The following is a 23,938-nucleotide window of genomic DNA, read 5'->3' on the forward strand; positions in this document are numbered from 1 at the left end:
AAATTAATTTCTGAGGTTTCCAACCACCTTGAGGAGCAAAGAGATTAACTACTTAGCCATAATGTTCACACTGCACTTAGAGGTAAGCCAAAAGGACATTCTTTTGGTAAATGTCTGGACCATTATAGGCTATGGATATTTTCAACGTACATACTGGGAGCATATGGTGGGGAACGCGGTATAAACATTGCCTAAGCCTGAAGCACTGCTAATGAGAGATCATTTACCTTTCATATAAAACTGTAAGGTTTGTTTGTTTGCTATAATTTCATATTTGGTCAAATTATTTTTAGAGGGGTCATTAAGTATTATGTATAGTATAATATCTGATGTTGCATCATCCAATAAATGCTTAGTTCACTGACTTGACTTAAAGAAACACTTAATCTAAAAATGAAAGATTAACATACACAGGAGAATAACTTGCTCGCACTGTTTGTCGCTCTGCAGGATTTTCTGCATGTTCCTGAAACAGTCTTGTATGTAAAAGAACACAAGGGTTAATTTCCTCCTGACCTGTCCCATTTTCAACTGGTGAACAGCAGTGGGATAGGACTTAGTACATCGGTGAGGCTTAACATCTGTGTGTCCTACTGCAGTTAGAACAGTGGGGGAAGGGTCCTGCTGCAGCCAGTTGTCTGACAGCCAGACACAGGATTGTGAGACTGTATTTTATATTTCCTATTATTCCATATTTGTAGGCTCCCCAAAGTAAATAAATGTCAAATAAATGTCTCTGTCCATATAGGTAATCTATCTGTCCAGTTGCATAGTTATAGGGGCTGCAGAGTTTACCTGGTACTTGAGGGGGCCCAAAGATCCCTCTGTCACATACAGAACCATTATGATAAATGGCACATGACAGGTGAGGGTCCCGTTACTGATTTTGCATTGGGGCCCAGGAGCTTCAAGTTACCCACAAATATATTCACACTAGCAGTAGTGCAGTTGAAATGCTTGCGTTTATACACAGGGCAACATCAGCATGATAGTGACACTTCAAGTTTTACTCCAGTTTCATTTTTTAGTGTAAAGATGACCGGTCACCTCTCCTGACATGTAGATACTTGTATTCCTCATGAAATAATAATTCTGGAGTATCTTTTCTCAGAACTCTGTAGTTTCCTCTTTTATTCCTGCTGAAAATGTATGAGTAAATTGAAAACTGGGTCATGGACACTGTTCAATGAGTGTTGAAAGTATCAGAGTAGCAAAAAAAAAAAACTGCGCTCAGCGCATATGCCAAATGTATACATAGGCTCCATCCACCTGTCCTTTTGACCTCCGTCAGAGTGATATGCATGGGCATATCCTATTTTTACAGTATAGGAAAGTTCAGCAGACTGTGCTTTCGTGTATGATGGTGCTTTCTTGTATGATGATACAGTGGCATACGTTAGAGGAATATGTCGGCGAATACTGTCGACGTATACCACCGACATATTGCTCTGAGGTGATCTGAACAGTGATACACCCTAAGGCCTCATGCACACGACCGTAAAAACTCCCGTTATTACGGGTCGTAATCACGACCCGTAATAACGGGCTCATAGACTTCTATTGGCGACGGGTGCCTTCCCGTTTTCTCACGGGAAGGTGCCCGTTCCGTTAAAAAAGATAGAACATGTCCTATTTCTGGCCGTAATAACGGCACAGACAGTCCATAGAAGTCTATGGAGCTCTCGTAATAACGGGTGGCTACATGTGTGCACCCGTCATTACGGCAGCGTTGCTAAGCGACGTCAGTAAATAGTCACTGTCCAGGGAGCTGAAAGAGTTAACTGATCGGCAGTAACTCTTTCAGCACCCTGGACAGTGACTACCGATCAGTATAAACCTGTAAAAAATAAAAATAAAAGACGTTCATACTTACCGACAACTTCCTGCTTCCTCCAGTCCGGTCTCCCGCCCGTTGCCTTGGTGACGCGTCCCTCTCGACATCCGGCCCGAAGTCCTGGATGACGTTTCAGGCCATGTGACCGCTGCAGCCAATCACAGGTCAATCACAGGCTGCAGCGGTCACATGGACTGCCGCGTCATCCAGGGATGTCGGGCTGGATGTGAAGAGAGGGACGCGTCACCAAGACAACGGCCGGTAAGTATGAATTTCTTTAACTTTTATTACAGAAAAGGCTGTCCCTTCTCTCTATCCTGCACTGATAGAGAGAAGGGGCTGCCGATTAGTGCAGTGCTATTTTGCCGCCAAAAACGTGCTCGTAAATACGGGTGGAATACGTGTGACACCGGACCCATATTTACGGGCACGGGTTCGTAAATACTGGTGCAAAACGGGTGGAATACGTGTGACACCGGACCCGTATTTACGCCAGTATTTACGGGTGGGAAAAAATACGGTCGTGTGCATGAGGCCTTAATACACCCTAAGGCCTCATGCACACGACCGTAAAAACTCCCGTTATTACGGGTCGTAATCACGACCCGTAATAACGGGCTCATAGACTTCTATTGGCGACGGGTGCCTTCCCGTTTTCTCACGGGAAGGTGCCCGTTCCGTTAAAAAAGATAGAACATGTCCTATTTCTGGCCGTAATAACGGCACGGACAGTCCATAGAAGTCTATGGAGCTCTCGTAATAACGGGTGGCTACATGTGTGCACCCGTCATTACGGCAGCGTTGCTAAGCGACGTCAGTAAATAGTCACTGTCCAGGGAGCTGAAAGAGTTAACTGATCGGCAGTAACTCTTTCAGCACCCTGGACAGTGACTACCGATCAGTATAAACCTGTAAAAAATAAAAATAAAAGACGTTCATACTTACCGGCAACTTCCTGCTTCCTCCAGTCCGGTCTCCCGCCCGTTGCCTTGGTGACGCGTCCCTCTCGACATCCTGCCCGACGTCCTGGATGACGTTTCAGGCCATGTGATCGCTGCAGCCAATCACAGGTCAATCACAGGCTGCAGCGGTCACATGGACTGCCGCGTCATCCAGAGATGTCGGGCTGGATGTGAAGAGAGGGACGCGTCACCAAGACAACGGCCGGGTAAGTATGAATTTCTTAAACTTTTATTACAGAAAGGGCTGTCCCTTCTCTCTATCCTGCACTGATAGAGAGAAGGGGCTGCCGATTAGTGCAGTGCTATTTTGCCGCCAAAAACGTGCTCGTAAATACGGGTGGAATACGTGTGACACCGGACCCATATTTACGAGCACGGGTTCGTAAATACTGGTGCAAAACGGGTGGAATACGTGTGACACCGGACCCGTATTTACGCCAGTATTTACGGGTGGGAAAAAATACGGTCGTGTGCATGAGGCCTAAAGCTCCATGCACACGACCGTAGATTTTATACGTAATTACGGACCCATTCATTTCTATGGCCGACTGACATAGGGCCGTAGAAAGTTTTTGCAAACAATAGGACTTGACCTATTTTTGTTTTATTTTACGGACCGTGCTCCCATACTTTATAATGGGAGCACGGCCCGCGAATGCAGGTGACGGTCCGTGACCCCTGAACACTGTTGCAGAATGTTGCAGTTGCTTTTTTTTCTTTTGAAGAGGACATGTTAGTTGCAGCTCAGCTGGTGTAATACAATACATGTAAGAATGGATTTGGTTAAAGAATAAAAGACTGCACATATACAACCGTTTAGACCAGGGGTCTCAAGCACGCGGCCCGCGGGCCGCATGCGGCCCCTGGGGCTGTCATCTGCGGCCCGCGGGACACAGAGCCGCTAGTATCGGCTCTGCTCCGAGACTCTGGAATTCCCTGACATCGCTGTCCACATATGAACAGCGATGTCTGGGGCTTCCCCAGAGCTGGAGTCCCGAGCAGAGCGCTGGTGTCGGCTCTGCTCCGGGACTCTGTGGAATTCCCTGACATCGCTGTCCACATATGAACAGCGATGTCTGGGGCTTCCCCAGAGCCGGAGTCCCGAGCAGAGCGCTGGTGTCAGCTCTGCTCCGGGACTCTGTGGAATTCCCTGACATCGCTGCCCATATATGGACAGTGTGTCAGGGTCTTCCCCAGAGCGGAGTCCCGGGCAGAGCGCCATTATCGGCTCTGCTCCGGGACTCTGGGGAAGCCTCTGACATCGCTGTCCATACATCGACAATGATGTCCGGGGCTTCCCCAGAGCAGGTGTCCCAGTGATGTCAGGAGCACAGCTGGAGTCCCAGGAAGAGCCTACTAGCACTCTGCCTGGGACTCCAGCTCTGGGCAAGCCCCTGACATCACTGGGGCAGCCTCTACAGAGGGCACTGGGGCAGCCTCTACAGAGGGCACTGGGGCAGCCTCTACAGAGGGCACTGGGGCAGCCTCTATAGAGGGCACTGGGGCAGCCTCTACAGAGGGCACTGGGGCAGCCTCTACAGAGGGCACTGGGGCAGCCTCTACAGAGGGCACTGGGGCAGCCTCTACAGAGGGCACTGGGGCAGCCTCTACAGAGGGTACTGGGGCAGCCTCTACAGAGGGCACTGGGGCAGCCTCTACAGAGGGTACTGGGGCAGCCTCTACAGAGGGTACTGGGGCAGCCTCTACAGAGGGCACTGGGGCAGCCTCTACAGAGGGCACTGTGACGTTATCTACAAGTGGGTGTGTGACAGTATCTGAAGAGGACACTGGCATTATCTAGGGGTGTGTTGCATTATCTACAGAGGGCACTGTGGCCTTATCTACAGAGGGCACTGTGGCGTTATCTACAGAGGGCACTGTGGCGTTATCTACAGAGGACACTGTGGCCTTATCTACAGAGGACACTGTGGCCTTATCTACAGAGGACACTGTGGCCTTATCTACAGAGGACACTGTGGCCTTATCTACAGAGGACACTGTGGCCTTATCTACAGAGGGCACTGTGGCCTTATCTAGGGGTGTGTTGCATTATCCACAGAGGGCACTGCGGCAGCATCCACAGAGGGCACTGCGGCACTATCTAAAAAGGGGCTTCCCAATCTTGACATGTGTGCTAACTGAGCCGCCGGACTGCATTTAGCGACACTTAAACTGGAAAGCTGGATTGTTGAAATAAGCACGTGGAGAAATATCTCAAATTTTAAACCTAGCGCTATTATTATAGTAATGCAGTATTATTATTCTAGTAATATAGTGTTATAGTAGTTCAAATAACTAATTGATTAATAATAATTTTGTATTGTATCAAATTTGAAAGTAATGCGGCCCGCCAACTTCCCATTTTTTCTATATGCGGCCCACTTACCCGGCCGAGTTTGAGACCCCTGGTTTAGACCATGCCATTTAGTCTCCTACATTGCTCAATGGCATCAAGGAAGCTGAGATAGGGGCTGCTGTTTTAATTTATGTCCGTGGATACACTTGGTAAGGTTCTGCAGAAGGAAATGCTTTCTTTTGGTAGTTGAGTGACACTTCTTGTGTTATAGTGCCCTCTAGTTATGACTAAATATTATGACATTGGTATCTAGTATAACTCAGCATTGTGCACATCCTTAGGCCCAACACTTAGGTTATACTGATCACAAAATTATATAAATGATATATTTTCCTAAAAATAATGCCATACACTTTATATGGAACATACTGAGGAAGTATCTAAGTTCTGAGGAAGGCAATACAGTTTTTAGATTTCTATCTGTCGATTACTGGCAGTCACTGCGTACATTTGTTGACCAATATTGAACACACAACTCATATGCACGGTGTTCTATGTTTTGGTTAGGTGCAGACTCTACATCAGCCGACCCCTTAGTCTTGGATCAGTATGTGGTGGTTGCTGCATACGACAAGCAGGAGAGCACAGAAATCAGCCTGGGCGTTGGTCAAGTGGTGGACATCATTGAGAAAAATGAGTCTGGTAAGAAAATGACGTACAGAGCTCATCACGTATGCAGGCATTTTTGATATGTATATGGTGTGGGGGATGGAAAATCCAGGATGACCATAATGAAATGGCAACAATGGAATTTCCTAACTCTAAAAAAAGAAAACCGTAAACAGTCATGGTATTGTGATGAAGCCGGGCCCCATGTTTTATGGTTGAAATATGGTAAGTAAATGTTATAACAGAAAAGATATATTAACTGATCATTTACAGTAAAGTGACTAAAACAATTTGTTTTCTGATTATAAGACGCACTTTTTAGTAAGAAAAACAGTTACTAAAAATGATCTGATCATAGAGGGAACTTTTAACCACCTCATATACCCTAAACCACCAGGCATAAACCCCCTATTTTACCCTAGACCAACAGGGGCCAACATTGTAACCCACTCATATATCCTAGACCACTAGGTATCAATCCCATGTTTTTTTTTTCTTTGACCACCAGGGAATAAAATATATACATCCCTCATATACCCTAGACCACCATGGAATAAAATATTAACCCCTCTTCAACCCTAGACCACCAAGTATTAACCCCTTATATCATGGACTACAAAGGAAGGGGCACCACCATAGACCACAAGGGATAGTCACATTAACTCCTCCACTACCTTAGACCACCAGGGAAGTTTTAATTAAGTATTTAAGTATGAAATTTTATAGTCCAAAACAAATATGATTGGGTGATGTGTTAACAATCATGGTAGCTTTTGAACTTGCTTTATTATATATTTGGCGCCATGTATTTTTTGGAAGGGGGTTGAACTATTCAGTTTGTGTTGGGCTTCGTTCACATCTGCGTGAGGACACATTTGTGTTTATTCCCAATTTAGTTGTATATTACTGTGCAAATTGTAATGCAGTTATGCTTCTGAAACAAATAGTCACTCCCCGTTTTAGTCATCTATGATTTACTGTATTTGTCTATCGGGACTAGGAATGTTGCGGTAATAGATAGGGTTTTTCTGTCTGAATTCTTAGCATTTTTTGGCCTGTGCTCCCTAATAAATCATGAAGCTGGCTACACACAGTAGGGAAAATAATATTTTTTTTTTATTGTCATTCAGTATTTGATAGCGACATATCGGTATTTCACCGTTATGATTATAACTTGTTACAGAGCTCAATATAAAAAAGCCTAGATAAAGAATGTGCTACTTGTTGATTCCAGGCTGGTGGTTTGTTAGTACTGCAGATGAGCAAGGATGGGTACCGGCAACTTGCCTAGAGGCTCAAGACGGAGTACAAGAGGACTTCACAATCCAGCCAGAAGAAGGTAAGAATAAAGCGCCACTTATACTATTCCATCTCTTCATCCTGGCTGACACCTTTCACAACATAATGTGCCAAGTCATGACACCATGGAAACCAGACTTTTCTAGGTACAAAGGAAAAGACTGAAGACATTTGTCAACTAAAAACTGATCTCTTCACAGCTTTGTGTGTGTGTGTGTGTGTGTGTGTGTGTGTGTGTGTGTGTGTGTGTGTGTGTGTGTGTGTGTCCTTCTCAATGAATTCGAATATCATCAAAAAGTTCATTTATTTCAGTAATTCAATTCAAAAAGTGAAACTCATATATTATATGAGGAGGGTAACCACAAAAGGACATTGCTAAAGATGCTGGCTGTTTACAGAGTGCTGTATCCAAGATATTAATGGAGAGTTGGGAGGACGGAAAAAGTGTGGTAGAAAAAGGTGCACAAGCAACAGGGATAACCGCAGCCTTTAACCCCTTAACGCACCATGACGTAACTGTACGTCAAGGTGAGCAGTAAGTTCGCGCACCTTGACGTACAGTTACGTCAGTGCTTTGACAGTTAACCGCCGCGCGGCGCTACACCGCAGCGGCGGTTAACTGTGCAGGGTGTCTGCCCTGCATTCCCCGTTGCCGATCAGCGGCCCATCGCCGCTGATATCGGCAGTTAACCCCTTAATTGCGGCGCTCGATTTTGAACGCCACAATTAAGGTGTTTAGCGCCGATCGGCAGCCCCCACGTGAAATCACGGGGGCTGGCGATCGTACCCATGGCAACCGGACGCCAGATAATGGCTTCCGGGTTGCCATGTACAGAAGCCTATGAGGACCACCCCGAGGGTGGTCGTCGTAGGCTTCCTGTCAGTGTGACGTCACACTGACAGTTGGAATACATTACACTACGTGTGTAGTGTAATGTATTCCAGCAGCGATCAGAGCTGCAAGTCTAAGTGTCCCCTAGTGGGACAAGTGAAAAAAGTAAAAAAAAGAATAAAAATGTTTTAAAAAAAGTGTAAAAATAAAAGTTATAAGTGATATAATAGGAAAAAAAAGCAGTTCTTGTTTATAAGTCTTTTATTATAGGAAAAAAAATGAATACGTAAAAAAAAATTACACACATTTGGTATCACCGCGTTCGTAACGACCCCAACTATAAAACCATAATATTATTTTTCCCGCACGGTGAACGCCGCAAAAAAAATAAACGAAAAATAATGCCAGAATCACTATTTTTTGGTCACCATCCCTCACAAAATATGTAATAAAAAGTGATCAAAAAGTCGCATGTACGCCAAAATAGTACCGATACAAACTACAACCCGTCCCGCAAAAAACAAGCCATTTCACAGCTTTTTTGACTGAAAAATAAAAAAGTTATGGCTCTCAGAATATGGTTACACAAAAAATAATTTATTTTCTAAATAAGTGATTTTATTGCGCAAACGCTGCAAAAAATAAAAAAACCTTTATACATATGGTATCGCCGTAATCGTACCGACCCGCAGAATAAAGTATAATGGTCATTTATAGCCCAGGGTAAACGCCGTCAAAAATAAATAAAAATCATTGTCAGAATTGATGGTTTTTGGTCACCTGGCTTGCCGAAAAATGTAATAAAAAGTGATCAACAAAATCGCATGTACCCCAAAATGGTACCAATGAAAATTACAGATTGTCCCGCAACAAATAAGCCCTCACACGGCTCCAGTGGTGAAAAAATAAAAAAAGTTCCGGCTCTCAGATTATGGCGATGCAAAATGTACAGAGCGTTCCAAAAGCGGATAGGATCGGGTGCCATTTATCAGTGCGACACCGGCCACATATCTGCAGATTATTTATTTACCCCATTATTATACCCCCCTATTATGCCCCTGATGTACTCTGCCCAGTCTACATTTGCCCCCACATTATAAACTGAAATACCAGCAAAACGCCAGAGCTACTACCAAGCAAAATCTGCGCTCCAAATGGCGTCCCTCCCTTCTGAGCCCTACAGCGTGCCCAAACAGCAGTTTACGTCCACCGATATGGCATCGCCATACCCGGGAGAACCCTGTTAATATGTTATGTGGTATTTGTGGCACAAACTGGGCACAACATATAGTGCACTAAAATGACACATCAGTGGAAAATTTAAATTTTCACTCTGCACCATCCGCTGCGCATTAAACCCTTCGCGCACCATGACTTAATAGCATGTCGTGGTGTGGGGGGTGATATATGGAGCGTCTCACGCGCTGAGCTCGCGCCAGACGCTGCGGGTGTCAGCTGTGTATTACAGCTTATACCCGGGACTAACGGACAGAAACAGCGATCACGCTGTAACAGGAGCCTGTAAAAATGACAATATACTGCAATACATTAGTATTGCAGTGTATTCTACCAGTGAGCTAACAATTGCTGGTTCAAGTCTCCCAGGGGGACTGATAAAATATGTAAAAACAAAAGTAAATAGTTATTATTAGTGGAAAAAATTAAATAAATATTTAAAGTCCAAAAAGAAACCCTTTTCACATTTTTTCTCTAAAGTAATGTAAAAAAATTAAAAAAATACACAAAATTGGTATCGCTGCGTCCGTAAAAGTCCAAGCTATTACAATATACCATTATTTAACTCACACGGTGAACGGCGTGAAAAATAAAGAATTTTAAACGGCAAAATCGCAGTTTTTTGGTCACCCTGGCTCTACCAAAAAATGTAATAAAAAGTGCTCAAAAAGTCTTATGTACCAAAAAATGGTACCAATAAAAACTACAGCTCGTCCCGCAAAAAATATGCCCTCACACCGCTCTATTGACGGAAAAATAAAAAAGTTGTGGCTCTCGGAAAGCGGGGAGGAAAAACGAAAAAGCAAAAAGCAAAACATGAATCCGTTCGTAAAGGGTTAATTACTTTCTAATGAAAGAACATTTATGACCTTATATGGGGTATTGCCGTACTCGGGAGAAATTGCTTTACAAATGTTGGGGTGCATTTTCTCCTTTATCCTTTGTGAAATTGAAAAAATTCAACATTTTTGTGGAAATAATGTTGATATTAATTTTACGGCCTAATTCTAATAAATTCTGCAAAAGACGTGTGGGGCCTAAATGCTCACTATACCCCTAGATAGATTCCTTAAGTGGTGTAGTTTCCCAAATGGGGTTACTTTTGGGGGGCTTCCACTGTTTTGGTCTCTCAGGGGCTTTGCAAATTCGACATGACACCCAAAAACTATTCCAGCTAAATTTGAGCTCCAAAAGCCAAATAGCGCTCCTTCCCTTCTAAGCCCCGGTGTGAGTCCAAACGTCAGTTTATTACCCCATATGGGGTATTTACGTAATCATAAGAAATTGTTTTACAAATGTTGGGGTGCTTTTTCTCCTTTATTCCTTGTAAAAATTAAAAATGGCTACCTTTTTTTCAGAAAAAAAAGTTGATTTTTACCTTTACAGACTAATTCCAATGAATTTAGAAAAACAACTGTGGGGTCAAAATGCTAACTTTACCCCTAGAAAAATTCCTTGAGGGGTGTAGCTTCCAAAATGGGGTCACTTTTGGGGGGTTTCCGCTGTTTTCATCCCTCCAGTGCATTGCAAACGCGACACGGCACTGAAAACTATTCCAGCAAAATCCAAAATCCAAATGGTGCTCCTTCCCTTCTGAGTCCTGCTGTGGGTCCAAACAGCAATTTATTACCACATATGGGGTATTGCTATAATCGGAAGAAATTGCTTTACATATGTTGGGGTGTTTTTTCTACTTTATTCCTTGTAAAAATTAAAAATTTCTACGTTAAGTAGATTTTCATCTTCACATACTAATTCAAATAAATTTTAGCAAAAAAACTGTGGGTTCAAAATGCTAATTATACCCATAGATAAATTCCTTGAGGGGTATAGTTTCCAAAATGGGGTCACTTTTTGGGGGTCTTTATTGTTTTGGTACCACAAGACCTCTTCAAACCTGATATGGTGCCTACAATATATTCTAAAAAAGGAGGCCCCAAAATCCACTAGGTGCTCCTTTGCTTCTGAGGCCTGTGTTTCAGTCCATTACCGCACTAGAGCCACATGTGGGATATTTCTAAAAACTGCAGAATCTGGGCAATAAATATTGAGTTGCATTTCTTGGGTAAAACCTTCTGTGGTACAGAAAAAATGTATTACAAATGAATTTTCAAAGAAAAAAAATGAAATTTGTAAATTTCACCTCTACTTTGCTTTAATTCCTGTGAAAAGCCTAAAGGGTTAAAACACTTTCTGAATGCTGTTTTGAATACTTTGATGGGTGCAGTTTTCAAAATGGGGTGACTTCTGGGGACTTTCTAATATATAAGGCCCTCAAAGCCACTTCAGAACTGAACTGGTCCCTGAAAAAATAGCCTTTTGAAATTTTCTTGAAAATGTGAGAAATTGCTGCTAAAGTTTTAAGCCTTGTAACGTCCTAGAAAAATAAAAGGATGTTCAAAAAACTACGCAAACATAAAGTAGACATATGGGAAATATAAACTAGTAAGTATTTTGTGTGGTATTACTATCTGTTTTACAAGCAGATACATTTAAATTTAGAAAAATGCAAATTTTTGCTAATTTTCTCTAAATCTTGGCGTTTCTTACAAATAAATATTGAATTTAATGACAAAATTTTTCCAGTATCATAAAGTACAACATGTCACGAGAAAACAATCTCAGAATCGCTTGGATAGGCAAAAGCATTCTGGAGTTATTACCACTTAAAGTGACACATGTCAGATTTGCAAAAATGGGGCTGGTCCTGAAGGCCAAAACAGGCTTAGACACTAAGCGGTTAAAGGATTGTCAAGAAAAGGCCATTCAAAATTCCTGGGGAGATTCACAAGGAGTGGACTGCGGCTGGAGTCAGTGCTTCAAGAGCCACCACACACAGACGTATCCAGGACATGGGCTACAACTGTTGCATTCCTTGTGTCAAGCCACTCATGACCCAGAGACAACGTCAGGAGCGTCTTAGGGCCTGTTCACATCACCGTTCGCTTTCCGTTCCGGGGTTCTGATCAATGGTGACAAACGGAAGCTGTGGTTTCACTTTCTGTTGTGGGGTTCACCCGACGGAAACCTCAGACGGAACCCCAGAACGGAAAGCGAACGGTGATGTGAACAGGCCTTTACCTGGGCTAAGGAGAAAAAGGGCTGGTCTGTTGCTCAGTGGTTCAAAGTCCTGTTTTCAGATGGAAGTAAGTTTGGCATTTCATTTGGAAATCCAGGTCCCAGAGTCTGGAGGAAGAGTGGAGAGGCGTCAATCCAAGTTGCTTGCGGTCCAGTGTGAAGTTTCCCCAGTCAGTGATGGTTTGGGGAGCCATGTCATCTGCTGGTGTTGGTCCACTGTGTTATATCAAGTCCAGAGTCAGCGCAGCCGTCTAGCAGGAAATTTTAGACCACTTCATGCTTCCCTCTGCTGACACGCTTTATGGAGATGCTGATTTCATTTTCCAGCAGGACTTGGCACCTGCCCATACTGCCAAAAGTACCAATACCTGGTTTAATAACCACAGTATCACTGCGCTTGATGGGCCAGCAAACTCGCCTGACTTAAATCCCATAGAGAATCTATAGGGTATTGTGAAGAGGAAGATGAGACACCAGACCCAACAATGCAGATGAGTTGAAGGCCGCTATCAAAGCAACCTGGGCTTCCATAACACCTCAGCAGTGCCACAGGCTGATCGCCTCCAGGCCATGCCGCATTGATGCAGTAATTCATGCAAAAGGAGCCCTACCAAATATTGACTGCATATACTGGTAACCCAACATTTGGGTATTAAAAATCATTTTTGAAATTGGGCTTATTTAATATTCAGTTTTCTGAGACACAAAATTTTCATTAACTGTTAGCCGTAATCATCAACATTAACCTCTACCCGCCCTGCTCCGCAATAGTACGTCCTGCAGAGGGCTTTCTTCCCGCATCAGGACGTACCGTTGTGGAGTAGTTCCCGGCGCACACTGTCCTAACAGACAGTGTCCGGGAATCGGGAGGTCAGCTGTCCCTGACAGCTGACACTCCAGTCTTGCCGGTCAGCGGACCATCGCCGCTGATTTTGGTAATTAATCCCTCCATGCCACGCTGCATTGATGCAGTAATTCATGCAAAAGGAGCCCCGACCAAGTATTGGGCGCATATACTGTACATACTTTTCAGTAGGCTTATTTAATAATCTAATTCTCTGAAAGACTAAATTTGGGGTTTCATTAACTGTTAGCCATAATCACCAACATTAAAAGAAAAAAATGCTGGAAATAGATCACTCGGTGTGTAATGAATCTATAGAATATGAGTTTCACTTTTTGAATTGAATTACTGAAATAAATAACTTTTTTGATATTCTAATTCATTGAGGAGGGCTAGTGTGTGTGTGTGTGTGTATATGTGTGTGTATATGTGTGTGTGTATATGTGTGTGTATGTATATATATATATATATATATATATTTCAGTGTTTGTGTCATGTCCTGTCTAAACAGATCCTGCTAGTCTGTGCATTATGTATGTTTGTCCATTGTATTTCAGGTGGTACTCTGCACTCTTGGTAATTCAATAAGAAATAGCCTAACTGAACCTTTTTACAACAGGAGGTGGTACTAATATTAGGGTCTGCTTGGATTCCTAAAAGTACCCAATTATTGAACGAGATATTTGGGAAATAATATGACCACTCCTTATTTCTTGTTTTGTCACTTTCTGACATGCGCCCAGCCCCTTGGAGATACTGGTCCTTGCCTAGGCACGTCGGCCGCCGAAGGACACTTGGGGACTTGTACACCAGTGGAAGGGTGCCAGGTGCAGAGAGGCTTGTTTTATGTGATTGCTGTCGGTTTCTGCTTCTGTTGCATGAGATTCTAGCACTGATGTGTGCATGTCTTGCATGAAAATGTTTTGCTTTCAAGTGAAATATTAATATGCATGTCAGAGGCATGTTCCTCTCAGTAAAGACTATGCATTGAGAAGTAATTCTATATGAAGAAAACGCATCCATGGATTATTATTTGAATTTGTGAGTAGCAAGAGAAAGATGTTCCTCTCCAACAACATATCTCATCATAGACTCTGGTAACGAGGACGGCCAACGTGATGTGTTCCTTATAGATTTGGTCTATTCATGGGTCCCAGATATGCTACTTTAATCTCTTCACGCCGAAGGACGGATATATCCGTCCTCTGCATCTGCTAGTTCACGCAGGAGGACAGATATATCCGTCCTGTGATGGCGCGGGTACTGACACTGTACCCACGCGATCAGCGGCAGGAGCACGGCTGTTATACACAGCCTGGCTCCTGCTGCATTTGCCGGAATCTAAGTGCGCTCCGATTCCGGCAGTTTAACCCATTAAATGCCGCTGTCAATAGTGACAGCGACAGCTAATGTGTTTGACAGAGGGAGAGCGCTCTCTCTGTCACCCCATCGGCGCCCCCGCAAAGAAATCGCGGGTCGCCGTCGGGTTTCCATGGCAGCCGGGGGCCTAACAAAGACCCCCAGGTCTGCCTTCAGCAAATGCCTGTTAGGCGATGCCGGAGGCATGACCTAATAGATTGCCTGTCAGTTTTAGGGCTTATTTACACTAACGTAATATATGTCCGTGCAACGCGCGTGATTTTCACGCGTGTCGTACGGACCTATGTTAGTCTATGGGGCCGTACTGATTTTTGCGCAGCGTGAGTCCGTTGCATAAAACTCACGACATGTCCTATATTTCTGCGTTGTTCGCGCATCACGCACCCATTGAAGTCAATGGGTGCGTGACAATCACGCGCACCTCACGGAAGCACTTCCGTGGGATGCGCGTGATTCGCGCAACAGCAGTCAAAAGTATGAATGAAAACACCACGTGCTTTTCTGTTTACAAACATCCAAATGGAGTGTCATAATGATGGCGGCTGCGCGAAAATCACGCAGCCGCATTTCCTATGTGATGATACACGGAGCTGTTAAACCGCACACACTCGTGTAAATCTGCCCTTACACTAACAGGCAATAATGCTTTGGTATACTAAGTATACCAAAGCATTATATATGCGATCAGCAGATCGCATAGTAAAGTCCCCTGGTGGGACTAAAAAAAAAAATTGAAATCAGTTAAAGTTTGTGAAAAAAATAAAAAATAAAAAATTACAGTGAAAATCAAATAAAACTTTTTTTGCCCAAAAAGTGGTTTTATTTAGCAAAAGTGTCCAAAACAAATAACACATGCACATATATGGTATCCCCGCGATCGTAACGACTTGAACAACACATTAATTAAACAGTCAGATGAACGGCGTCCAAAAAAAATGCAAAAAACGGCAAAATTCTCTCTTTTCCCCCATTCCCCTCCATAAAAAAATTAATAAAAATTAATCTATAAGTCCTATGTACCCCAAAATAGTACTAATGAAAACTACACATTGGCCCGCAAAAATCAAGCCCCCATACAGCCACATTGACGGAAAAATAAAAAAATTACGTCTCTTGGAATGCGGCGATGCAAAAACAAGTAATTTTTTTCTAAAAGGCTTTTTATTGTGCAAACGTAGGAAAACATATAAAACCTTTACATATTTTGTATCCCCGTAATCGTGCCGACCCATAGAATAAAGTTAACATGTTATTTACGCTACATAGTAAACGGTGTAAATTTATAACGTGAAAATCAATGCTGGAATATCTGCTTATTTTCAATTCTCTCCTAAAATAAAGTTAGTAAAAGTTAATCAATATATTATAAGCATCTAAAAATGGTACAATTACAAAATACAACTCGTCCCGCAAAAAACAAGCCCTTATACGGCGATGTCGACGGAATAAAAAAAAAAGTTACGACTCTTGGAATGCGACCGTGAAAAAACAAAAAATAATCCTTGGTCATTAACGTGCAAAATGGCCCGGTCATTAAGGGGTTAATGGCATTGAAAACTCAACTGTTTTCTTAATGTGCCCAGCACATGGAGATGTACTGTATAGCCTTCAGTTTTATTGATGGCCTTCTGTGTAAGTTGTCTGTGTTGGGTTTGTCCATAGCCTCTGTCTTGAAACCTGGCATTGTTAAAAAATATATATTTTTTACATTCACTATAACCTTTCCCTTCAATGATGTATTAGGCCATTGGATAAAGATTATAACACCACTGACAGGAGACCATGCAGTTGGAGGGAAAAAGGTGGTATTCAAATGGGCCTGTTTGTGGTTTTTTTCTGGAATCCAATTTTTTGGCAAAAATATATTATATTATCCTTTAACAATATTTTTATGTTAAATAGGTGAAAATGTAGAACTGTGGTTACAGTGTCTACCTTCTAAATAATGAATAATTTCTATAAATTCAGTGAGATTTGTTGCCTTCAGTGGAGAAATAAAATAAGCTGATACAAGATTGCCAATAGGGAGTCAAACCAAGAATGTTATGTAGTCTGTTTTTAAATAGAATTCTCTGTTTTTTTTTGTATAAACAGAAGAAAAATACAGTGTTATCTATCCTTACACTGCGAGAGACCAAGATGAAATCACTCTGGATAAAGGAGCCATAGTAGAGGTCATTCAAAAGAATCTTGAGGGATGGTGGAAAATTAGGTATGTTTATTAATGTACATTGTACAGCTATTCATAAAATAGAATGTGTCAACTTTGCTTAAGGCTATGCACCTCCTTCAACACGTGTACAGAAAGAAGGCTATGCATCTTCTTCAACGTGTGTACAGAAGGCTATGCATCTCCTTCAACACGTGTACAGAAGGCTATACATCTCCTTCAACACGTGTACAGAAGGCTATACATCTCCTTCAACACGTGTACAGAAGGCTATACATCTCCTTCAACACGTGTACAGAAGGCTATACATCTCCTTCAACACGTGTACAGAAGGCTATACATCTCCTTCAACACGTGTACAGAAGGCTATGTATCTCCTTCAACACGTGTACAGAAGGCTATGCATCTCTTTCAACACGTATACAGAAGGCTATGTATCTCCTTCAACATGTGTACAGAAGGCTATGCATCTTCAATGTGTGTACAGAAGGCTATGCATCTCCTTCCACATGTGTACAGAAGGCTATGCATCTCCTTCAACATGTGTACAGAAGTCTATGCGTCTCCTTCAACACGTGTACAGAAGGCTATGCATCTCCTTCAACACGTGTACAGAAGGCTATGCAGCTCCTTCAACACGTGTACAGAAGGCTATGCATCTCCTTCAACACGTGTACAGAAGGCTATGCAGCTCCTTCAACATGTGTACAGAAGGCTACGTTTCTCCTTCAACATGTGTAAAGAAGTCTATGCGTCTCCTTCAACACGTGTACAGAAGGCTATGCAGCTCCTTCAACATGTGTACAGAAGGCTACGTTTCTCCTTCAACATGTGTAAAGAAGTCTATGCGTCTCCTTCAACACGTGTACAGAAGGCTATGCGTCTCCTTCAACACGTGTACAGAAGGCTATGCGTCTCCTTCAACACGTGTACAGAAGGCTATGCATCTCCTTCAACATGTGTACAGAAGGCTATGCATCTTCAACGTGTGTACAGAAGGCTATGCATCTCCTTCCACATGTGTACAGAAGGCTATGCATCTCCTTCAACATGTGTACAGAAGGCTATGTATCTCCTTCAACATGTGTACAGAAGGCTATGCTTCTCCTTCAACATGTGTACAGAAGGCTATGCATCTCCTTCAAAGTGTGTACAGAAGGCAATGCATCTTCTTCAAAGTGTGTACAGAAGGCAATGCATCTTCTTCAAAGTGTGTACAGAATGCTATGCGTCTCTCAACATGTGTACAGAAGGCTATGCGTCTCTTTCAACATGTGTACAGAAGGATATTATTCTTATTCAACATGTGTATAAAAAGCTATTCATCTCATTCAACATGTGTACAGCAATCCAATACCTTTACAGTGCTCAGAAGTTGGTTAGCAAGAAGTAGGGGCAGAGGAAGGGTGGTAACAATCCATTGTGTATGAGGGTAGCCCCACTGCTTCAATGTCTGCCATGTTGGATTTTAGCATACCTAATCCTTTGTCCCACCGGAAGATGAGCGCTACCAGACGTGACTGGCAACCCTTATTTGAAGTAAACATGTATGCTTGACCGTTCGGAGCATGCATGTTTATTGAGGAGTCAGGAGGGATCACATTTCCTGATGGGGGGGCGTCACGTAAGTAACAGCCACAATAGCTGCTACAATGTAGAAATTATATTGTAAAAGTAAATGTAACAAGCACAAAGCTTTTCATAAGGTACGGTCAGATAACACATGCAAACACTGTGATTGTTAATTTATGTTTTGTGGATGTAGTCCTTTATTAAAGGGGTTGTCCAGTTTTTATTTGTTTTATTAATTTATTTGTAGAATCGGAAGTCATACAGTTTTCTCATATATATGTATTAGAAATTCTGCTCATATATCTTTCTTATACCAGTGCAGTTACCTCTGTCTAAAAAAATAAATAAATGGTATAACCCATAGATTAGTCCATAGAAATGCATTCATAGTATAACTGAATGGACTAAATATGGCATCAATCATATGATCCACCACCCATATGTCATGTGACAACTGCCATTCAGGTAAGACTGTCCAGGTATCTTACAGGTTAGGCTTTGTTCACATCTGTGTTCAGGTATTCTCTAGGTCTGCTCCGTCATCGGAAAGAACAACGAAAAACTGAAGCCAATGGATCAGTTGCATGACCGAAACCAACGGTGCCCAATGGACCTCATTGATTTTAATGGATTCTGTCTGATTTCTGTCATAATATCCGTTGTTTTTCCAAAAAACGACAGCATGTGCGACAGGCCCATAACGGAGCCTCCGACACATGAGTGTAAAGTATTTCTACCTACAGCATGTTTGTGTAGGGGAAGGGGAGTCATATATCTGAAGTCATGTTTAGTCATATTCACTTAGCTCATGGATGCATTACACAGAACTAATATGTGGGCTACGCCATATACTATCTACTGTGAAGAGACAGGGGCCTATCTCAATATTATAAGAAATGTATGCGAGCAGAATATCGTATTCATATATAATAGAAAACTGTATGATTCCTATTCTGTAAATAAATTAAAGAAAAACTGAACAACCCCTTTCATTTAAATGTGTCCCAACTAGCATAGAAGGCTTCTGGCAGGGTCACACAGTATTTGTCCTTTTACATGAGGGACTCTTCATGCTTAATCACTTGCTTTTTATCACAGATACAAAGGTGCAGAAGGCTGGGCCCCAGCATCCTACCTGAAGAAAATCCCTGGAGATTTACTGTCTCAAAAGCTAGCCTCGGGGTCCAGTGCCAATTCCAGTGCCCTAGATTTGGATGGGCTCTCCAGGCAGCAGAACTATGCTGGTCGGGAAAGAGACTCTTCAAGTCGACAACTTCCGTTCACAGATTTTAAACGAAGTAAGAATCTTTATAATATTGCAGATTCAACTCATCTTTGTATTTTTATTAGTATTTTCGGGAAATTGCTGTCTTTACACAAATTCTTGCGGTCATTTTTAGAATTGAAAGGGTAGCACCATCTTTTGTATCATATTATCTAAAAATATGAAAAGCAAGGATATTTTCTATATTACATTCAACAAATCTGTATTGTTCTCTAAAAGATATTTTTACTTATAAATCACCCTTTTATTGCATCCAAAACAGTATGTGTTGCTTGTTTGTATCGTTTGTAGTCGAACCAAATACAGAAAGTTATAAAAGCCAAGCAACTTGGTCCCTGTGCTGCTGCAACCCCTGGAGCATCTTGCAGAAGATCCTGAATATGAGGAAAGAGTCAATGGTCATCGCTTCAATGCAAATATCCATTAACATTCTAAATAGACAATCCATGTTAAATGAACATTAAACCCACTGAATCTTTAAACTACAAAGTATTTATCCTGACGGTTTAAATGAAACAATCAAAATACTTCTGTCCTGCTACAAACCATCTCTAATGAAGTTCCCGTTAGGCTAAGTTCACACTACCGTTAATATACGTTTACCTCTCTTCCGTCAGAGGAAGAGTGGATCGAAAGATTAAACGGTTCCGTTAGAATTACCCCATGATTTCAATGGTAATTATTTTGTTGCAGTTGCTTTTCGTTTTTCCCCCTTCGCAAGGTTTCCGTTTTTTTTTTCACGGAAACAAATCTTCTGCACACTGCACTTTTGCTTCCATCAAAAAAAACGAAAACCTAGCGAACGGAGACAAACGGAAAGCAACTGAAACAAAGGAATTACCATTGAAATCAAAGGTAATTCTAACGGAACCGTTGCTTTCCAATTAAATCCTCTCTTCCTCTGACGGACGAGAGGTAAACGTATATTAACAGTAGTGTGAACTTCGCCTTTCTGGCGTTTGTAATACTGTTTCACAATAATGAACTCATTCTCTGATTATAGAGTTTTTAGACAACGCTGTGAGCTACATATAATCCATCTTGAATAAGCCCATTTAGACTGTAATCCTGGCATCGATCGGAAACTTGAGATCTCTTGAGGCATCGTAATATATGATCTATCTTCAAGAATAGCGTTTGAAGCTCAAACTTGAAAAACCAAACCTCCCCCTAAAATGTAGGTGTTCCTTAATCTTTTCCACCATCTGTTCTTGGTAGAAACACTGAATATGTACCTCCCATATGGATTTACCCCCCCCCCCTCCATAGATGAAAATGAATAATTTACGATAGAAACACCATAACAAAACTAGTAGTCTCTGATAACTTTGGTAGCTTAACAACAAAACTAAGGACCGCTGAAAAATACGGCCATTCAGCTCAAAAGGTTCCGCTGTTTGATCCATCCTACAGACTGTAAAAATGCTGCTAATTTTAAACAAAAGACTAACTATATCTTCTAAGTTTTAAAGGCTATGTAAACCTTTAATGGACATTATTTAAAAATAAAAAGGTTAGTCAGTGTGTTTTGGTGTAACTTTTCAATTAGTCTTTATTAAAAATTTAGTTTTAGTTTTTGAGATACAGCTGCTTTGTATCCTGTATACAGAGCAGCTGTATGTAGCGCTAAATCCTGTTCCTGTCAGGTCCGCGGGACTGACGGGTTCAGTGTCAGCGGGTACTATGAACTTAGATGTGATAGATTACAGGTGGATCCTGTGTGTCTGAGATACGCAGGACCCACTGACACTAAACCCGTTAGGTCCGCACGACTGATGGATTCAGGTCACTGCGAACATTACATCTGCTCTGTATAAAGAATTCAAAGCAGCTGGATCTCAAAAATTAAAACTAATTTTTTATAAAAATAATAATTAAAAAGTTGTACCAAACACAATGACTGACCTGTTTATATATTTTAAAAAAATGCCCCTCAAAGGTGTACATAGCCTTTAAAGACGCTGCAAACATATTTATCTAGATTGCCTATTCTTTTGATATGCAATTATTTTATAATGAAAAAAGTATTTTTATGTATATTGCTCTTTTACCTCTCACACAGTATTACAAATAACCTAATCTTTTAATGTGTATATAAGTACAGTGTGACCACATTAGACATGCCTGACAAAGATCTCGGCATGAGATCAAAACGCATTGCAGCCATATTTTATTACCTTTTACAGTGAATCTTCATTTTATAAATGACACTATATGGTTGTCTAGACAGTTACTTTTAAGGACTTCCATTGTGAACGGAGCCATCAGCACCCAGAGTTGGAAGTTCAGGCTCTTTTAAAGCTACATGTGCCTATATTTTTTAGATATGACTGAGACAGTCTGTCTAAATTAAGATAACCGCACCGGTTATCCAGCCTTTTTTATAACCATGTTAATGCATAAACTATAAATCTTCTCTTCCATGTAGTGCCAATCCCATGTATTGCCAATCCCATGTAGTGCCAATCCCATGTAGTGCCAATCCCATGTAGTGCCAATTCCTGAAAATGAATAATTTTGATCTCGAAGTGCTTTAGAGTGAAATCCAATATAAAGGATGTTTGGACTCTTGTAGACCAGCCGTTAATATACAGTGACCCCCCCCCCCCCCCCCCGCACATCCTTGTATTAAAGAACTGATCTTTTCAGACATATCCTATGAAATAGATTTCTAATTAAATGGCGTTTCTCGACTGGTCCGTTGACTGCCAGATCTTTTGAAGGCTTTAGAAATGTACATGGTTTATTACACAGGGGACAAGTATCAATGCAATGTGTTATTAGTTTTCTATTTCCACTCCACCACAGTTGTTTAAAATGAGGTTTGCCTGTCCCCTGAAGTATACATTAAAAAAATCTGCTTTCTTTTCCTACAGAATCCCCCATAATGAGACAGAGACTACCGCCTCGCCGAGACCTTACTATTGTAAGTTTTTAATTTTAAAAATGTACCTGTTCTGTCTGTTTTTTTTAAAAAAAATTTAATCCGGATCGACTCGTCGTGTATTTTATAATAACAGATTGTTGTAATAAATCGACTCCTCTCCAGGAGGACTCATTTCTATTCTGCTCTGAGATCGTGAGAAGAGTACTTGTGCCGCTCACACTTACATAGTGTTCCAAAATAGTTTTTACATGAGTCTCTTATCATGATGCTGCTGGTCAAGGTAGTACAAGTGGTACTGCAGGGGGAAAATGTCTTAAGAGGCCTCTTTAATTTAACTTTATTAGCACTGTGGGCCCCTTTATTCTAGTCGTCATTTAGGATCCAAGGTGTTGAATAGACATGCCATAACTTTCTATAGAGCAAAAACCAGTTTACTAGGTGGCGGAATCAAATAGTCATTTTGTTCCTTAGGCCTCATGCACACTTCCATCACCATTTTCACGGCCGTTTTTCACGGATCTGTGTGTCCGTGATTAGAACAGCGTGCTTCCCGTGTGTACTCCGTGTAAACTTCCGTGTTTCTGTTTCCAAGAGGAAACTGAAACCTGTTCACACTATGTACACGATATTGTGAGTGCCGCACATGCTATTCCCTGTCCAGCGGTACTCACTGTCCAGGGTGCTGAAAGAGTTACTGCCGATCAGTGCAGCCCTTTAACTCTTTCAGTAACCTCGGACAGAGACTACCGCTGGACAGGGAATACCATGTGCGGCGCTCACAATATCGATTAATGGTTCATTAAAAAACAACCTGCAACAAAAAATAAAGTTACTACTTACCCATAACTCCCTGCTTGCCTGCTTCTTCCTCAAGTCCGGCCTCCTGAGATTAGGTTTCAGACCATGTGACCGCTGCAGCCAATCACAGGCTGCAGCGGTCACATAGACTGCCCCGTCATCCAGTGAGATCGGACTGGATGTCAGAAGAGGGACGCGTCACCAAGACAATGCCCGGGGTATGTATGAACTTATTTTTCTTACTATCGCTGCGTTCCAGCACTGATCAGCAGCCTCTTCTCTCTATCAGTGCTGACCGAGAGAGAGGGCTGCCGATTAGTGCAGTGAAGTATCTGTCTGTATGTGTACCTCTGCCCGCCCGGCCGTTGCTAGGCAACGGCTCCGTCACACACGGACGGCACACGGATGCCTTCCGTGTGCCTTCAGTTTTTTTTAACAGCCCCATTGACTTGCATGGGCCTCACGGTACAGAATCTCGGACTAAAGTAGGACATGCTCTACTTTTGTCGGAACGGAGCAATCGGATTGACATGAATGGGTCAGGGTGCTAGCCGTCTGTAAAACTTAAGGCTTCATGCCCACTTCTGTCTTTTTCTTCAGGGTGCTAGCTGTTTTTCAGACGACTAGCACCCTGACCCATTCATTTCATTTCACTAATCGGAAGCCCCTTCTCTCTGTCAGCACTGATAGAGAGAAGAGGCTGCTGATCAGTGCTGGAAAGCAGCGATATTAAGAAAAATAATTTCTTACATACCCCGGCCGTTGTCTTGGTGACGCGACCCTCTTCTGACATCCA

General features: G+C 42.1%; 1 protein-coding gene across 2 annotated transcripts in view; it reads left to right on the forward strand.

Moving 5' to 3' along the window:
- The window catches only part of SH3PXD2B (SH3 and PX domains 2B), a 192,567-nt gene that overhangs the window by 151,883 nt on the left and 16,746 nt on the right, over positions 1 to 23,938 (forward strand). Inside the window, exons 7-12 of one of the 2 annotated variants that reach the window (XM_075856500.1) lie at positions 5,660 to 5,794; positions 6,996 to 7,100; positions 13,794 to 13,877; positions 16,525 to 16,642; positions 19,271 to 19,470; positions 22,334 to 22,383. In XM_075856500.1, coding sequence (XP_075712615.1) covers positions 5,660 to 5,794; positions 6,996 to 7,100; positions 13,794 to 13,877; positions 16,525 to 16,642; positions 19,271 to 19,470; positions 22,334 to 22,383 — 692 coding nt within the window. The remainder of the gene's footprint in view (positions 1 to 5,659; positions 5,795 to 6,995; positions 7,101 to 13,793; positions 13,878 to 16,524; positions 16,643 to 19,270; positions 19,471 to 22,333; positions 22,384 to 23,938) is intronic. The other variant, XM_075856501.1, reaches the window with a different exon arrangement.

Source organism: Rhinoderma darwinii, chromosome 3, assembly GCF_050947455.1.
Source record: "Rhinoderma darwinii isolate aRhiDar2 chromosome 3, aRhiDar2.hap1, whole genome shotgun sequence".
NCBI lineage: Eukaryota > Metazoa > Chordata > Amphibia > Anura > Rhinodermatidae > Rhinoderma > Rhinoderma darwinii.